At 46.9% G+C, this 19607-nt stretch overlaps 1 protein-coding gene across 1 annotated transcript in view; it reads right to left on the bottom strand.

Annotated features, from left to right (window-relative positions):
• CHCHD10 (coiled-coil-helix-coiled-coil-helix domain containing 10) overlaps nucleotides 1-19401 on the bottom strand; it is a 30788-nt gene extending 11387 nt beyond the window's left edge. The window contains exon 1 of the mRNA XM_069215189.1: nucleotides 19247-19401. Coding sequence (XP_069071290.1) covers nucleotides 19247-19290 — 44 coding nt within the window. The 5' untranslated portion in view covers nucleotides 19291-19401. The remainder of the gene's footprint in view (nucleotides 1-19246) is intronic.
• Nucleotides 19402-19607: the final 206 nt, after the last annotated feature.

The raw sequence follows: 19607 nt of genomic DNA, 5'->3' as shown, positions 1-19607 counted from the left end.
GGTCATGTGTGAGAATGTTAGGAAAAAAACATCTACTGAAGGTAGAACTCAGGGTAAGCCAACATCACTATTTTTACTAGGGAATGATCTGAGATAGTAATGGGATGTATAGTGGTGGTTAAAACAATGTGGCATAAGAGTTTGCTAATGAAAATGTGACCAGGTCTAGAATAGGTTTGTGGGAGTGCGAAAAGAAGGTATAGTTGTAAGTGGTAGGATTAAGATCCCTTGAGGTATCCAAGAAGCCCAGTTGGCAATATGCTGATTTGATAGTAAATGTACCAGGTTGTGACCTGTGGGGGTGGGTACTGTCCAAGTTTGGGCCCCAAATCAGATTAAAAATCACCCAGCAATACAATCTCTTCCTCAGTTAACCCACCCTAGTAGGGAGAGGAAGGAGTGTTTGAGTTCAGACTGAAGCGAGTTGGGGCGTAAACCATGGCAAAAGTACAGAGACAACCTTGCCAAGCCCCTTGACCATCAGAAACCTGCCCTCTTTATCTGATTTGCTTTGATCTGGAATTTCACCGAGGTATGGAAGAGGAGTGCGATCCAGTCATGTTTAGTGGTAGCAGATGATTTATATATTAGGGGGTATGATTTGAGATGCAGTCTAAGGTCTTTGCTTCGTTTAAAATGTGTTTCTTGAAGAGATAGGATATCAAAGTGTCTGTCAAAGATATATTTCCAAAGTTGGTGGTACCCCCTTTACATTCCATGTGAAGGTGTAAAGTACAATTAATATGTGTGTGTGTTCTGCATGTCTCCATGGGCCAGAAGGGGGAAAGAAAAGAAAAAAATGAAAAATAAAAATAAAAATTAATCGATCCCTCACCTCCCAACATGCAATGCTCCCTCACCTCCTCATTTTACACCTATCCATCCACCACCCTCCTCCATGTTCACAGAGTAAAATTCCAACCACGCAGCTAAACTTAAAGTAAAGTGAACAACATGAAATAGAAAGTCAGCATTCCCACTGAAATAATATGTTCATCTAAAATTGAATCTTTGCAGATGTAAAGGACAAACATTGTCAAAACACCCAACAGATTGCACCTATTTATCACAGTGTCCGATGCCCTGTCAAGAGAAAAGGGGACTCTCGGCGACACAGAGAGCCCACAGGAGCAGAGGCAGCACCCACAGGAGTCCCACAGGATAGGCACACAGGAGTCGCAGAAGAGCCCACATAGCACAACTGGAGAGGGGTCCCAAGCCGCAGGAGAACCACGCAGAGGGATGTGGGTTGCAGGAATGAGAGTTACACATAGCCTGTAGATCCCTTGGAGGAGATGCAAACAAACCTTGGCAGCTGCAAAAGACGCAGTGCACGGGGGTACTGTCCTGCGTGGGAAGGCAAGGGCTTACCTCCACCAAAGTTGGACAGCTGGTAAAGAGGACTAAGAGGACTACTCTGGACCACCACCCATGACCATCCATGCAGCTCTAAATAAGAGGAGATCCATGCAGACGGTCGTTGTTGCAGCAGGTGCCTGCGGATGCAGGGGAGTGACTCCTTCACTCCAAGGTAGATTCCTTCTTCCGCAGACTGAATACTTGCCGCTCCAGAGGATGCACAGCTGGGGAAATGTTGCAGAAGCTGGAAGGAGCTGTGGAAACAATGTTGCAGGAAGAGTCTTCTTCATGGATGCAGATTGTCAGTTCCTGGTGGATCCAGTCACTGTTCCAGAGGCTAAAAGTCAAAGTAAAGTTGCAGTGGAGTCCTGCTGGAATCTTGCAAGCCGAATCTGAGGACCCACCCAAGAGACCCTAAATAGCCCTGTAAGGAGGATTGGTCACCTAGCCAGGTGACCACCTATCAGGAGGAGGCTCTGACATCACCTGCCTGGCCCGGCCACTCAGATGCTCCCAGAGGTCCCTGCCAACCTTGGATTCAAGATGGCAGAACCAAGGGACCCTCTGGAGGAGCTCTCAGCACCACCCCTGGGGTGGTGATGGACAGGGGGTGGTCACTCCCCTTTCCATTGTCCAGTTTTGGACTGGAGCAGGGACTGGAGGTTCCTGAACTGGTGTAGACTGGTTGATGCACAGAGGGCACCAAATGTGCCCTTCAGAGCATGCCAGTTGCTTAGGGAGTCCACCCCTCTCAAGCCAAGTAACGCCTATTTCCAAAGGGAAAGGGTGTTGCCCCAGCCCCCCCCCCGAAAAAAAAGAAATCCTTTGTTCTGCCTTGTTCAGGTCTGGAGTGCGTGTTCCGATTGAGTCATTATCAGCTTGAAGGGAGCCATAACAGATTTGATGTTGACTTTGAAAGATTAAAAAAACATGGCAATGTCCTGCTTAAAATGCCTCAAGGAGGAGAGGAGTTCCTCTTTAATTAAAGCAGAGGTTGCGTTGGGGGACGTCAATTTCTGGTATCCCTGCTTCAGATGGGGTGAAACATATATTCCATGTTAGCCTAAACTTTCCTCTGCAGCATATAGAAAGCTTTGTTGTATAATGCAAGTAGTCATAAGGGGTTAGTGGTCACAAAAAGGAAAGCCCCACAATTCAAGTAGATGAGAGTCGTTTAATGTGACAGTTGCAATATGCTTGATGGGTCAATCTGCCTACATCTGAGTCAGTGTGGCATGTAAGGATTAATGCAAAACACACCTAAGATGCCTCACGGGTGGCAGCGGTCCCCCTCGCGATAGTTTGCACCACACAGTGACTTCTCAGAGTTCCCAGAGATCTCAGTAAGCCTGCAGTTAGGCCCGTGTTTAATTGTATAGTCAGGAATGTAACTTTCAAGAGGCCAGTTTATGCAGTTCAATACAGCCCTCCACATGAGAAACGGAGATGTCTCGCCGGCAGCAGTAGCTGGGTGGCAAAGGTGGACCATTCAATGCGCTTATGGAGATGCGCACAGGCCTTTTTGGGAGCTATTTTTTTTTTTTTTTACAAGTCAGGTCCCAGCATGAAGTTGGCAGTCACCATCTTACTGTAGACTGGAGGGTTAGGGACGAAGAGGAACAGCAGCATTCCCTGCTTGAAAATCACCCCAAAATCCTTACTATGACAAGGTGTATGCTCTGGATGGTTGCAGTCCCCGGCAGTGACAGGTATGGCTGGGTTTATTTGACATGCATTGCTGTGTCTCTGTTGTAACTGCAACTATGATGCCATAGGTCCCAGAAGTGAGCTGCCAGAGTCCAGAGCAGATTTTCCCACTCAGAGGGTTGAAGTGGAGCATTTGATACACCGCTCAGGTCAGCCTATTAGCTTTATATCTGTGTGGGTTCAGAAATAGGAAGATGCAATCAGATTAGTGGAAACCTGCAGGGTATTCAGCAGAGCCCTCGTAGATCATTTCAATGGGGACTGCTCTCCGTGGATTTAGGCTGCTTACCTTTGGGGGGGGGGGGGGTGGGGGGGGGGATGCGGTCAGGGACCACCAACAGGTAGGTCACAAAAGTGGGGTGCTCGGGGACATAGGTGCACCTTTGGTGTGACACCACAGTGGACTCTACCTCAGGTGGACTTTGTTGACACCAGGGGTCCACTTCAACTCAAGCTCACAGCGACAGGTGCAGTGGTTGCTTTAGGTGTTGAGTTCTCTCACTGTAGTAGCTGCATGAGAGGGGAGGCAAGCGTGCAGAGGCTGCGGGTGACTTCAGGGAGTCCAGGAGGGGTGAAACCATGATGACCTCAGGCTCTGAACAGCTGGGGGACTTTGCTGGCACCTGAGCCAGTGCAGTGGTGACTTCAGGTGTCGGGTATTTGCAGTTCCGGAGGCTGCAGAGTCCTTTCTTTAGAGTTGGTTTAAGAGCAGGTCTGCTGCTCATGGGAAACGAGGCATTGTGTAGCTTCGAAACTCTTAGTGGCCAGTGTCCACCATATGGATTTAATATGGCTTCCCTGTTCACTTACTATGTCTAAGAATCAACCAAGACATAGCAGGGGCATATTTACTGATGCATATATGCCCTCACGTGTGTTCTGATGCACCCTGCCTTAGGGGTGACTTACACCTGGCACATGCAGTGGTAGGGGACCTGGCACACAGGGGTCTGCGACAGGTCGTGTTTTCAATTTTACATGCACCAACACACGCAGTCAGCACTGTGTGGGCTTGATGAAGGGTGCGGAGGGTGGCACAACTGGTGCAGTAGCCCTCTGGGACCTTCCTTAGTACCTCTGGCCCTACATACCATTTACTAGGGACTTACAGAGGGTGCTAAAAGTTTTGCCAACTGGGTAAACAATTGTGCAGTTTTAGGTGAATGATCTCGAACTGGGGACCTGGTTAGGAGGAATCCAGTGCACCTTCAGTCAAAATTACATCAGGTACCAGGCAAAAACTGGGGGTGGGGTGGGGGGCGCTAACCATGACAAAAAGGATGTTATCCTACAGTCATTTAAATGGGTAAATAATCACAAATTGATAAGCTGGGAAAGGACTTCACAGTGAGAAATTTTAACACAATACCTGCCTATATGTCTGCCAGTGTGACCAGCTTAAAAACTTTCAGGATGTGTTGGTCCTTAACTTTTTCCAAAGAAGCAAATAAAGGATACGTGTAAATGTCTAACATTTGCCCAGCACATTTGAAAACTGCAGATTGATGCTCATAGAGCACCAGTAATCAACTATGTGTATTGGGTGAATTAAAGTTGTCAACCGTTTAATAATCGCTTGGTCCATTGGTTGAAGGTTTTTACTAACATGTTTACATTTATCTTACTCTCTGCACACATTGAATTATTAGTTTTGGAAGTTTAAAAAATATAAATAAATCTGCTTGATTGTAAAAGCCACACCCAGTAAGGGACGAACATACTGAGCTAAAACTGAAGTAATTGACCTTGTAGCAAGAAACATATGGTGGCGCATATAACAGTTTGTTGTGTGTCAGGACCAAAATGGCAGTGTCTAGTTTATGTCAAGGTGACTCCTGAGTGGACGAGTGCCACTTTTATAACACTAACTTGGTTATGTAAGTAACTGGAAACCTGCATTGCTAGTTTAGGTTTGATGACATGAGGGAGAGATTCAAGACATGCCATTAGCTTTCTGGCCAGAGCCAGACCAGGAAGGGGAAGGGGTGCAACCCATCTCCACACTTCATGCAAGCCAGAAACACGTGTCTGGAGATATAGCATCCGCCGCAACAACTTTGTGAAAAACTTTCTACAACATTACAGCACTTGCTGCACCCTACGGTGAAAGACTTTTTGAAATATTATTCGAATTCATTCTAATGACTGCATTTATCACGATGCTTTGGCGCTATCGAGCTGAAATGTAAGACAGGGTGCTCCCTTTTTGGATTGTGTATTCATGCTGGGCATAGTCTGGAACTCAGAAACAGCCCAGAACGATATAGAAAGCCTCGCAACACTAACAGCCAACCAAAAATTTATACCAAGTTCTCCTTTCTAAAAAAACGGCAGACCCATCCTTCTCTCAAATAGCATTGAAACACAGCGGTTACAGCCACCATTAATTCCGTCAATCCTTAGAAACACAGCAGATAGCTCTCAGTTACGATGACTCTGCTGCAACGAGGGTTACATCAAGCATAAGCCCTGCTCAGCCTTCCGTAACTAGCACAACCTTGTCGACCCAGGGACAACCTGTGACATTCATCAGGGCAGAGGTGCATGAGGAGCCCAGGCAGGCTACAGTAAAACCCATGGTGGGATTCCCCTCAATAGAGTGCGACCCACCAATTCAAGCTAGCGCTCCATGGACTGAAAGCGGCGCAGTCTGTCTTCATCAAAAATGAGGGCCAGCTGCTCACAGATGTCCTGCCCACACCCTTGCCTCCAGATGCTGCTTGCCAGGAAACTGTAATAAATGAAGGATCTTAGCCCACATCCCAAACATCTCTCCCAGCAAATACGGAAACAGAGGGCCTTAGCACGGGGCGGATGAATACATTTTATCCTACCTAAACATGCAAGAGTGGGAAGATATGCTTATCGCATACTCCCAATATTCCCCCTCTACTACTTGATTCACCTTAGATCTCAGCCAGCAGTCTCCTGATGAAGAAGCAAGGACCAACAAAACCATTCCACCTTTCAGTCACTCGTCTCCTAATGACTGCACAAGGTTCAGAGCAAGCACAGATACAAGCGCTGCATCACCAACCGGCCAGGACCCTGTCACAAACAGTTACAACCCACATACAGACAGCACCTGGGCCTCCCTGCTCAAAACCATGCAGCTCCTAGTGGAAGCACTACACTATCAATCGGACTAAATGGACGTTTAGTTAACTCTGCTCAACACCTTGGCAGGATTCGTAGCTGGTATTGATGAGAAATTAGGTGACCTTGTATTCCTTTTCATGCACTTACAAGGAAACCCCAGGAGCACTCCCATGAGTTGCTCATGTGGGTCAATAATAGACAAACTATCCACATTACCTTCCATGCTCTCTAACCTCTGTGCATCTCTAAAAGTGGGAGCCTCCAGTCATCACCCACACTCGCACCCTTCATCTGACCTTTCAACACATGTCCTGGAAAAAACCTACGTGGATCCTTCCGAGACCACAACTATCGGCCTGGGAACAAGAAGCAATGACAAAACAAATGGCTCCAACCAGGCGACTCCTGGAATAGCAACCCCCTGCAATCTGACTTCAACAGCTACCGCACCCGAACCTTCAAAGAACCAACTCCCAACCGACAGCCCTGTGGATGTCAACGCAATGGTGAAAACCAATGCCAAGCAGAAACGCATTCAGCAGAGGAAAGGCTGCAAGAAGGGAACCGCAGGGATTGGAGTGGACTTGGCAGCTGACCCCCAAATTAACTATACCCAACATCTGGGCATCCAATGAAACTACGCCTTACAGGTCACCTGCTCCAGCAACAACCTCTGAGGACCCACCTTTAAATATGGCTATCAGGCAGAGGAACACAGCCAAAAATGTCCACCCCTGGCCTACAGAAAGGGCAGGCAATGCCGCTGTACTGCAATACAAGCAGCCCCAGTGCACCTCTGTGGCCCCATCTCCCGGCAGTTACAGTCAACCTACACAAGCATCTTCCCCTACTCCCTCCCCCAACCAGCTAATGACCCCTCCGCCACAGGACCAGGGAGCAATTATTACACCTTCAAATCCCACACACCAAGCACAAGTGCAAAACTTTACAACCAACCGGTCTAACAACTGCTGGAATCTGGAAATGGACTCCTCCCTAGGAACCCTCTGCATCAGCCGCAGGAATTCAAAACTCAACGAGATCCCTCAACCACTAACTCATTAATTTTCCATTCTCACTACAAATCCAGGGGATCTGGTGATATCTTGAATAGGCGGAATATTCTTCGGCTACTTTCACACATCCCCTCTACAAGCTGCCCGAATTCAGCTGATCTCCTAGTAGTAGAATTTCTCCAGCCAACCAACGCTACTGCCTCTGAAGCTACTAAGGCCACATGGAAAACAAGATTAATCGCCCAAACAATCTTAGGAGAAAGTTCAACTTTCGAACATTGGGGCATTAGTGTTACCACACATCGGGAGGCTGGCTAACCAACCCTTTTATTAACATCGGCTCCTGCCTCTGAACCAGATCCCCAGCATAGGGAAACATGCTCCATTCTCAGGAGCGCCCGGGGTTACTCCCCTGTTACTGCTAGGGGTGACTCCTGGACAAAAAAAAAAAATTAAAAAAAAAAAACTCTTCCCCTCAACTAATTTCTCTTTATACAACGACTTAAGGTGGTTCTCAAACACAATCAGCAACTGCAACAGGCAAGGGTGACAAACCTCAGATAAAAAGCGGGGCCCTATATCATTAAAGGAGATTCTCTGCCTGCGTATTTGGAATGTACATGGCCTCCTTTCTAAAGCTTTGGACCATGACTTCATCCAATACATCAGCACCTTTGACATATGTAGGAAAATGCCACTGTTGGCATGGTCACCCCCCACTCTTTGCCTAGTATTGATGCCAGCTTTGATTGGAAGTGTGCTGTGACCCTGCTAACCAGGCCCCAGCACCAGTGTTCTTTCCTTAAAACTGTACCTTTGTTTTCACAATTGGCACATCCCTAGCACAAAGGTAAGTCCATTGAAAAAGGTACCCCAGTCCAAAGGACCTGTAGCCAGGGAAGGTCCCTAAGAACTGCAGGATGTATTATGCCACCCTCAGGGACTCCTCACTCAGTGCATGCACACTGCTTTCCAGCTTGTGTGTGCTGGTGGGGAGAAAAGAAAGTCAACATGGCACTCCCCTAGAGTGCCATGCCCACAACCCACTGCCTGTGGCATAGTTAAGTCACCCCTCTAGCAGGCCTTACAGCCCTAAGGCAGGGTGTACTATCCACAGGTGAAGACATAGCTGCATATGCACTATTCCCCTACAGTGTTAAAGTCAATTCTTAGACATTGTAAGTGCAGGGTAGCCATACTGAGTATATGGTCAGGGAGTTTGTCATTACGAACTCCACAGCACCATAATGGCTACACTGAATACTGGAAAGTTTGGTATCATACTTCTCAGCACAATAAACCCACACTGCCAGTGTGGGAGTTATTGAAAAATGCACACAGTGGGGCATCTTAGAGATGCCCCCTGTATGTTAGCCCAACTGCTAGTGCAAGGCTGACCGGTCTGTGCCAGCCTGCCACTTCCAGACAAGTTTCTGACCAAAAGGGGGCAAGTGCTTTGTGCACTCTGTGGTCAGAAACACAGCCTGTTCTGGGTGGAGGTGCTTCACAGCTCCCCCTGCAGGAACTTTTAACACCTGGCCTCAAAGGCTCAAGCCTGGTGTTACATTGCCCCAGGGCACTCCAACTAGTGGAGATGCTTACCCCCGGACAAGCCCCCACTTTTTGGCTGCAAGTCCGGAGGGATAATGAGAAAAACAAGGAGTCACCCCCTCAGCCAGGTCCACCCCTAAGGTGACCAGAGCTGAAGGGCCCCCCCTCCTTGAGAAATCCTCCATCTTGCTTTGGAGGATTAGGACCAATAGGGATTTGTTTCCCTCCCCAGAGGGGTGGGCTCCAGGAGGGTGTAGCCACCCTCAGGGACAGTAGCCGTTGGCATAGTGCCCTCTAACCCTAACACACCCCTAAATCTAGTATTTAGGGGTGACCCTGAACCCAGCTCTTCAGATTCCTGGCGACCTCACAAGAAGGACGGCTGAGCTGAAAACCCCACAGAAAAGAAAAGGAGATGACAACTAACTTGGCCCCATCCCTACCAGCCTGTCTCCTCCTTCAAAGACCCTGCAACCAAGAAGCAACGCGTTCTGCAGGACCAGCGACCCCTGAAAAGCCACCAGGGGACTGCTGCATCACCAAGGACCAAGCACTCCCGTGGGCAGCAACTCCCACCTCACTCCATAATAGCGAGTCCCCAACACTCTGCACCTGACGCCCATGTCCAGAGAAACAAACTACCCAGAGAGGACCCCCAGGCAACTCCGATGGTGTCTATATCCTGAGCTGACTTCCCTGCACCCCCACGACAACGCCTGCAGAGGGAATCCCGGGAATGCCCCCCCCACCGACCGCGACTGCCCGGGACAAATATATCGGACGCCTGGAAGAAGCACTGCACCTTCAGCCCCCAGGCCCATGAGAAACCGAACACTGATGCAGCAACAACTATCAGGCGGCCCTCACCCTTGCCCAGTCAGTGGGTCCCTCCACAGAGTTGTATTGGGAACCCGATGCGCTGTTTGCACACTGCACCCGGCTGCCCCCGTGGCTCTGAGGGTGTGGTTTGTGTGCCTAGTTGGGGCCCCTCCGGTACTCCTCTAAACCCCTCTGGTCTGCCCTCCAACAACACAGGTACCCACCTGCCAGCAGACTGGAACTGGAGTACCCCCATCTCCGTAGGCACCCAAGGTATTTTGGCTCCTGTTTGACCTCTGCACCTGACCGGCCCTGTGTTGGTGGGTGTTTGGGGTTGCCTTGCACCCCCAACGGTGGACTACCTGTACCCCAGAGATTGAGCCCGTAAAGTGTGGTACTAACCTCTGAAACTGTACTGTACTTACTTCCCCATGAACTGTTAAAAATTGCAGTGTATCCACTTTTAAAATAGCTTTTTGCCATTTTAATGAAAACTGTGTACAATATTGAATCTACTTAAAGTCTTAACTATTACTATGCAAAGTACCTTTTGTTTAATGTACTTACCTGCTAAATGAATCTTGTGGTTCTAAAAATAAACAAAAAAATATTTTTCTATATAAAAACCTATTGGCCTGGAGTTAAGTCATTGAGTGTGTGTTTTCACGTATTGCTTGTGTGTGTACAACAAATGCTTAACACTACCCTCTGATAAGCCTAACTGCTCGACCACACTACCACAAATAGAGCATTAGTATTATCTATTATTGCCTCTGTTAAGCCTCTTTGGGAACCCCTGGACTCTGTGCACACTATATCTCATGTTCATATAGTACATACAAAGCCAGCTTCCTACGACATTATACTAATGCAGGAAACTTGGCTGGATGAACCATTCCACTTGCAGGGCTATATGTGCTTCATCACCCCAGCAACCAGGAAGGCGAAGTATGGTCATCTGCAAGGTGGCCTGGCCATTTACGTCTTTTTAGCACTATCGGTCAGAGTCACCCCCTTGCCCTCCACCTGCTCCTCTACCAACCTCGTGACAACTGCCGCCATGACAAGTGTGCCAACAGAAGAGATAGTTCTCGTAAACACTTACCTTCACCCTAAATTAAAATATAGTGATGCCAATAATCTAGTGGCTCTACTTGAGAGTTATATAAGCAGCAGTGGTATAGCCGATACAGCCGATATCATCGTCTCAGGCACTTTGATCTGCATCTACTAGGATCCTCCACAGATGAAACCTCAAATACCCTTTCCAGCACTTGGAACCTTCCTACACATGGGGTCAATAAACATGGCTGCCCACAAAGATCAGCAGGTCTTTGCTCAATGGCTTAGAATTGTTACAGCTAAGAGCCCTGAATGGTAGATTTATTGAGGACTCTCCTCCAGCAGCAACATACTTTTCCACTACAGCTTCTACTACAATTGACTACACGTTTGTCACCCTACCAACCTACCACCATTCAAACAAGTAGCCTCCTACCATCTAGGCAACAGGAGTGACAGCGACCATTGCCCACAGGAAATATACATCAACAACTCACAAACAGGCTTAGTGGAACTTTTGTGGAGCCAATAAGGGACAGGCAACTGGCACCTCCCTCAGCCTTAACACACTTGGCACATGCCCACAGGACAGCACTACTGTTGTGTAGCCATTTTAGTTATAGCTCCATGCGCGTTATTTTAACACACTAGGCCGTTGTGCACTATAACCTAGATATATTTTATTAAATTTTGTTTTATTATTGTTACAATAACCATTTTTACGGTCTTGTTTTATTTTTCGTTTATCTAACTGTTTTTGCCTAGGCCAGCACTCTGTTCTCAAACAAGACATTCTTGATCACTCTGTGCTTCTTTCAGGGTTATAGCACGGTACCTTGCCGGTGAACGTGGTAGAAGTTTAGTCTCCAACATTCGTAGAAAACACACATCCTTACGTAGGGACATTTTCTCAGAACATCAGCTGTGTTATTTTAAAACACTTCCTTGTCCCTTACAAGTTAGAGGGAGATTCCAGCCAGGGAACCAGGACTGTATGTTGATTGCTGAATGCTTCGCTACAGATATTAACGCAGACTACAGGCCTTTGCTCAGGTATGAGGGTTGATGTTTTTCTGGGGGAACCTGAAAGGCAGAATTAGAGCTTAACATGCTGTGCTCAGATTATGACTTAGGAAATAATCCATCGATCATAGTGACAATATGATAGCGTTATTTTAAGCTTCACTCTTCTATTCACCATTTTGATACCGTCATGTTGTGTCATCCTGGTTATTGCAGCTCACGCTTTGCTATCTAAGATGCAGTTGTTCTATTAAACCTATTATTGAAAAATATACTGCCTCTGTTTGTCATTTAAAAATGAGACTGGATTGTAAATAAGAGAAACGGATGAGACCTGAGTGACCACGACTTCCCTGGGAAGTTAAGTATGTCATGCGCTCGGCTACCCAGTCTTCACTATCCAAATGCATGGATGATACAACATGCTAACATAAATCGCTCTAAAATGAATTTGTACCCAGGTTTTCCTTGGGTAGCGATGAGGCACTGCTAGTTAGCCAGAGCAAAACGACTGGCGCGACAGAGGTCACCCGCAGTGGGTTAGACTTAGTCTCCCACACCGCGGGCGATTCTGCTGCTCAAAATCCAGTAGTCTCATTAGACTAATGAGAGCCTATGCAACACTATGAGACAAAAAGAGAAAAATTAACTCCAGTATAAGGCGTCTCCGTGGCAGTCCTGACAAGTCAGCTCTTCTGGCAACCTTAAGGCATCACAGACAGTCACTGAACAAGCTAAAATGGGCAATCAATAGGAAACGCAGTGAAGACTTGTGGGCCAAGCTACACCCAGACGCAAGGAGAAATGACAGCGCGCGCTTTTGGCATAGAATATGTAACCTTACACGTCCATTTCACAGCGACATTACATTGCATATTCAAGAAGCTGTCTGGGCCCAACCTCTAGGAATCCATTTTAATAGCCAGACATCACTCAGCATGGCCACACAAAGCACAACTTCGCCAGGAACTCTTCACCCACATAGGCCCTCTTTAGAGACCATGTTTATACTACTCATTGACTTGGTTACTATAATAAAATAAAAAAAAATAAAAAATATATATATATATCAGATAGCCAAGGGCAGGAGAGAGGGTGCCCTGGGCCCTAACAGACTTCCGCCTGCAGTCTTCAAGCATAAAAGCCCCTTCTGGGAAAAGATTTTTGAACCTCTCTACCTGGAAATAGGTCTGACCAGAACGATCCCACAGTCCTGGAAGGGGTCCATAATCTCCCCCATTTTTAAAATGGGGGACAGGTCACTCCCCAATAGCTATCGCCTGATTGCCTTAGTTGACAATGACGCAAAGTACTTTGCAGGCCTGTTACTAGACCATCTGCGTGCATGGACTACTGAAAAAGGACTAATCCCCATGATCCAAACAGGATTTTCCAAACAGTCTGGCACCATCACGAACATTATGACCATTGCCCCCTTAATCGACAAAGATATACCACTTAAACGCCAGCTCCATTTATGCTTGGTTGACTTCAAAGTTGAATTCGACCACATGGATAGGAATCTGTTGTGGAGGACGCTTGAAACCTGGGAGCTTCCACATCCACTTTTACACCTGATGATAGTTCTCTACTCAGACACATGGGTCCAGATAACATTGGGTACAGATACTCATCTATCAAGGCGGAGCACTACTACCAAAGGTTGAAAACAGAATTGTGTTTTGGCCCCCATACTGTTCAATCTCTATTTAGCAAACATGGTGGGCTTACTCACCCTCACAAACTCGCACCCCCCAAAAATCGGGGACTTGGAACTACCGTGCCTTATGTACGCTGACAACTTTGTATGGATCAGTCACATGGAAATAGGCCTTCAGAGGCTAATAAATACTATTGAACAATACTCAGCCACCAATGTCTTGACAGCGAACTTTGGTAAAACACTAACACCGTCAATAAAATCTAAGGCACCTATGAGAGCATGGTTTTGGGGTAAGACACGACTTGTTCAAACAGACAAGTATAAATATCTTGGAGCACTTATTGACAAATCAGGAAACTTTGTGCATCAAAGAAAAAGCCTAATGGGAAAACGTCTGGCCATAGAACTATCCTTAAAAAAACTAAAAACGTATCTGAATGGGCCTTCATACACCCCCCCTACAAGTGCTAAAATCCAAGCGCCTGCATACAATAACATACGGGAGCGAAGTACAAAGAGGCAGGGATCTGGACATCTTAAACCACGCTGTGAGCAAAGCCTACTGGATGATATTCAACATCCCCAGATTCACCTCCCCCACCCAACTGAGACTGGAGTTTGGCCTACTGAACCAATCCATGGCACAACGCAGTGCATTTATAAACTTCTGGAGCAAAGCCCGTGGTGCCACCCCGGACACTCAATTACTATATGTGGCAAGAGCTCAAACGTAAGAACACCTCCCCGTTCAGAATCCACTTAGACGATCTGCTTAAGAAGACTGGGCTTACTGACCTTTGGAGGATCCCAATCCCACACAGCGCCTTTAAGAAAGCAGTTGGGAAACAATTAGGCTTCAGTCACTACTGAGGACAAAGCAGCACAGAGGTCTCATGCATGGATGACTGAACACCTAGACGTCTCTGGCACCACAGTCATGCTTAGGCCAGGGTTTCTCAAGTCGAAAAAAGGAGCAATTCTTAAAGTATCACCTTGGTCTATTACCACTTGCTTCAAATGCAGCCACTTGGCTGAGGGACCTAACCAATTCTATCTGCTGTTGGTATGGCGAGGACACAGAAGATCTCCTGCATATCCTCTGCTCATGAAACAGTCTTGCACTGGAACGAAAAGCACTACTAAAGAAAAAATTCAACGAAAAAGGCATACAGACACAGAGTCAAGCAGTGATGGCACGCTTCACACCTGGGGACCTGCAGCTGAACTGTGCCTTAGTGAAGTTTCTATCACTGTGGATGCAAAAACCACATTTAACAAAATAGCACTATCCTCCCTGTGACTTACGTGCTCATATGGAGCGCATATTGAAATGACTGGAGAATGCACATAACCCCCTTGATGATTAGCAATGCATTTTAAAAGTGTCTGCTTCTTTTATCTTTTTTACCCTTGTTATGGATTTAAGTAACTAAACAATAAATTTACTACTATTTCAAAAACGATATAAAAACTTATCGATTTCAAACAAAGTGCTATTGATAGGTGTGTGAAATATGAAGCTACTTAAGTAGTTACCTGCAACTTGAATCACGTGGTTCTAGAAATAAATTAAGAAAATATATTTTTGCTATATGAAAAAAACACTGGTCTGGAGTTAAGTAATTGAGTGTGTGCTTCTTCTGTTGTCTGTGTGTGTGTACAACAATTACTTTGCACTACCCTCTGATAAGCCTAACTGCTCAACCACACTACCACAAAAGAGAGCATTAGTATTATCTACGTTTGCCTCTGGGGAACCCCTGGACTTCCTTTTTGTACACCTAAATATTTGATCTTTACAAGTGTTAACTTCTAAATGGCATTGACCAAATATATGTAACATTTTTATCAATGGTTTCCATGATTTGAAACAAGTGCTATTTTTCCTGCTTTGCTGTTGCGCCCTTGTAGGTATAGGAGATGCCACCTGTAGGAAGTTGGCTCTGTATATACTATTTCAAAGTAAGAGATAGTGTGCACAGAGTCCAAGGGTTCCCCTTAGAGGTAAGATAGTGGCAAAATTAGATAATTCTAATGCTCTATTTTGTGGTAGTGTGGTCGAGCAGTACGCTTATCAGAGAGTAGTGTTAACCATTTGTTGTACACACACAGGCAATAAATAAATAACACACACTCAAAGGCTTACTCCAGGCCAGCAGGTTTTTATATAGAAAAATATATTTTCTTAGTTTATTTTAAGAACCACAGGTTCAAGATTTGAAGCAAATACATAAAATGCAAGGTACTCCACATAGGTAAGTTAGGAACTTTGAATTAGAGCAATAACATATACAGTGTTTGTTAAAATGGAAATAAGCTATTTTCAAAGTGGACACTGCACAAATCAACAGTTCCTGGGGGAGGTAAGTAAAGGTTAGGTTGTGAGGTAAGTAAGAGACTTATAAGTCTCAGCTCCTGGGCATAGGCAGCCCACCGTTGGGGGTTCAGGGCAACCCCAAACGTTACCACACCAGCAGCTCCGGGCCGGTCAGGTGCCGAGGTCAAAGAGGTGCCCAAAACACAATAGGCACCTATGGAGAACAAGGGTGCTCTGGTTCCAGTCTGCCAGCAGGTAAGTACCTGCGTCCTCGGGGGGGGGGGGGTTTACACAAGTAAGCACACAAAACACACCCTCAGCAGCACAGGGGCAGGTGGGTGCAGTGTGCAAAGAAGCGTTGGGTTTTAGATAGGTAAACAATGGAGGGACCCGGGGGTCACTCTAGCGGTGCAGGCAGGCACAGGGGGGCTTCTTGGGACAGCCACCACCTGGGCTAGGCAGAGGGTTGCCTTGGGGTCACTCCTGCACTGAAGTTCGGTTCCTTCTAGTCCTAGGGGCTGCGGGTGCAGTGCTTGGTCCAGGCGTCGGGTCCCTTGTAACAGGCAGTCGCAGTCAGGGGGAGCCCCTGGATTCTCTCTGCAGGCTCACTGTAGGGGTCCAGGGGGGTCGTCTCTGGCTACTCACAGAGTCCCAGTGGCAAGGGAGTCCTCCCTGTGGTGTTTGTTCTCTGTATCTCGAGCCGGGGGCGTCAGGTGCAGAGTGTGAAGTCTCACGCTTCCGGCGGGAAGAGTGAGTTCTTTGGAAGTTGCTTCTTTGTTGCAAAGATGTTGCTGTTTTTGAGCAGAGCTGCTGCTCACTGGAGTTTCTTGATCCTGGGGGTCAGGGCAGTCCCCTGAGGCTTCAAAGGTTGCTGGTCCCTGTTGGATGCAGGTTTTCACCTCAGGAGACAGGCCGGTAGGGCTGGGGCCAAAGCAGTTGTCGTCGTCCGTCGTCTCTGCAGACTTGTAGGTCAGCAGTCCTTCTTTGTAGTTCAGGTTGCAGGAATCTGATGTCCTGGGTTCTGGGGTGCCCCTAAATACTAAATTTAGGGGGGTGTTTAGGTCTGGGAGGGCAGTAGCCAATTGCTACTGTCTTGGAGGGTGGCAACACGCTCTGTGTGCCTCCTCCCTGTGGGGAAGAGGGCACATCCCTAATCCTATTGGGGGAACCCTCCAAAACTAAGATGAAGGATTTCTAAAGGCAGGGGTCACCTCAGCTCAGAGCACCTTAGGGGCTGTCCTGACTGGTGGGTGACTCCTTTTTTTTCTCATTATCTTTTCCAGCCTTGCCGCCAAAAGTAGGGGCAGTGGCCGGAGGGGCGGGCACCTCCACAAGCTGGGATGCCCTGGGGCGCTGTAACAAAGGGGGTGAGCCTTTGAGGCTCACCACCAGGTGTTACAGTTCCTGCAGGGGGAGGTGAGAAGCACCTCCATCCATTACAGGCTTTGTTCCTGGCCACAGAGTGACAAAGGCACTCTCCCCATGTGACCAGCAACTCGTCTGGTTTTGGCAGGCTGGCAGAAACTGGTCAGCCCCACACTAGAAGTCGGATTGGTATTCAGGGGGCATCTCTAAGATGCCCTCTGGGTGTATGTTACAATAAATTGCACACTGGCATCAGTGTGCATTTATTATGCCGGGAAGTTTGATATCAAACTTCCCAGATTTCAGTGTAGCCATTATGGAACTGTGGAGTTTGTGTTTGACAAACTCCCAGACTATATACTCTTATGGCTACCCTGCACCTACAATGTCTAAGGTTTTGCTTAGACACTGTAGGGGCATAGTGCTCATGCACATATGCCCTCACCTGTGGTATAGTGCACCCTGCCTTAGGGCTATAAGGCCTGCTAGAGGGGTGGACTTACCTATGCCACAGGCAGTATGAGTTTGGCATGGCACTCTGAGGTGAGTGCCATGTCGACTTAGTCTATTTCGCCCCACCAACACACACAAGCTGTTAGGCAGTGTGTATGTGCTGAGTGAGGGGGGCCCAGGGTGGCATAAGACATGCTGCAGCCCTTAGAGACCTTCCCTGGCATCAGGGGCCTTGGTACCAGGGGTACCAGTTACAAGGGACTTATCTGAGTGCCAGGGTTGTGCCAATTGTGGAAACAAAAAGGTACAGTTAAGGGAAAGAACACTGGTGCTGGGGCCTGGTTAGCAGGGTCCCAGCACACTTTCAATTGAACAGGTAAAACCCACAATGTTCGCTCCAAAGCCCGCTAGTTGAAATTTACAAGTATTTCCAAGCGTGGAATTCATGAACTTCCAAGCGTGGAATTCATGAATTTCATTGTCAGTGAATTCCACTGGTAATCTGCCACAGGTGCAGGAAACCTTTCGGTCACACAGACTCAGACGCACCTAACATCACAGCTCTGCTAAAGCTCCTACTATTCCATACTAGATTAATATACAATGGGACTGCCTAAACCAGGAGAGGAATAGGCATAAAAATAGGATCTATGTATCGTAACTATCGACCCTATTTAGGGCTAGACTATGAGTCAGGCAGAACAGAACTTTCATGCAGAATTCCGGTCTGCTAAATCAAAATTCGCACGATTAATAGCCAAAACATGCATTGTACCAAAGGAACTATTTACTGAACACAAACAACGCTAAACTAATCTGTGATCGTTGCAACCTCTCTCCACAAATTTGTGAACAGACCACCCCTGCCTCTGGACAGTCTTGGAAGACTATGTAGAATAAGCTAGTAAATTTCCACTCGACTAACCTACAATGACCCCAGGGCAAACTTTATTTTTTCCTCGTCTTACCACATAACATACCATACCCCATTCGTCCATTACGGAAGGTGAAAACTGATTCAATGAGCTGGTTAAAAGCAGCACTTAACAAACACATACCTATTATAAAAAATAAATAAAAAAAAAAAAAAAAAATCAACCCGACACAAAAAGAAAAATGGATTGCTACAAAAATTAATGTGCTCATCCAAAAGAACATCACCAGCAACAAACACAACGGTACTTAAGAGTACAGCTTTTTCATGTCCGGAGACACAAAAAGAGAAATAAGATGCACATTTTTCTGCTGTATTATGGACGAAACTGTATACGGAGTGCAAATGCGTGGATGATTCAACATGCTAACATAAATCGCTCTAAAATGAATTTGTACCCAGTTTTCCCACTGATAATGCATTAATCTCAGATGTCATAACACTCTTACTTTAAAAAGCAAAAGTGCCATTCTAACTTCGGGATAAAATAAAACCTGAAATGCTGGGTTTTCAAACTATCGAGCTATAATTTACTCGCCATGTTGCTGAGTGCATGTCATTAAGCATCTGCAGAGATTTTTTTTTTTACGTGTATTCTGGGGCTTTTAACTCCCGAGTTTATAAGGAAGACTAAAGGTCACATAAAGCAAAGAACACCTTTGGAATGGCTGCGCTGCTCACTTACATTGGGAAATTGAAGCTCAGCCCCTAATAGATATAGTTCCATAAAGTGACCTGTTCCACGTACTACTAATATTGCCATGTGTCCTCCACATCAAAATAAAAGGTCATTATACGCCCGCCCCACCACTCTCGTTGCCAAGTACAAGTTAACCTTGGAAGTGCAGCTTAATCCCAGGGACTCCCTGCTCCCGTACCTGTGCGAAGGCCGGGCAGACACGCTGCGGCTTCCCCGGGGCATGGCTGCATCCAGTTCCTAAGCGTCTCACGGTTAATGGTCAAGAGTTCTGACCTGTCCTCGCTCTAGAAGGACGCGAGACGGCGGCGCAGGGGTTATGTCGTCACGCCGCGTAAGTGTTCTGTCAAATCTGTTTAACCCCTTCGTTCCCAGGCATTTTCCTCCTCAGGCGCCAGTCCTGTTTTTTTGTTGTTTGGGGCCGTTCACGCTTAGGCCCTCATAACGTTTTGTCTACATAAGCTACCCAGGCCAAATTCGCGTCCTTTTTTTCCAACATCCTAGGGATTTTAGAGGTACCCAGACTTTGTGGGTTCCCCTGA

Source organism: Pleurodeles waltl, chromosome 11 (assembly GCF_031143425.1).
Source record: "Pleurodeles waltl isolate 20211129_DDA chromosome 11, aPleWal1.hap1.20221129, whole genome shotgun sequence".
Taxonomy (NCBI): Eukaryota; Metazoa; Chordata; class Amphibia; order Caudata; family Salamandridae; genus Pleurodeles; species Pleurodeles waltl.
Note: the sequence above shows the minus strand (reverse complement) of the source record. Positions and strands in the feature narration are given on the sequence as shown.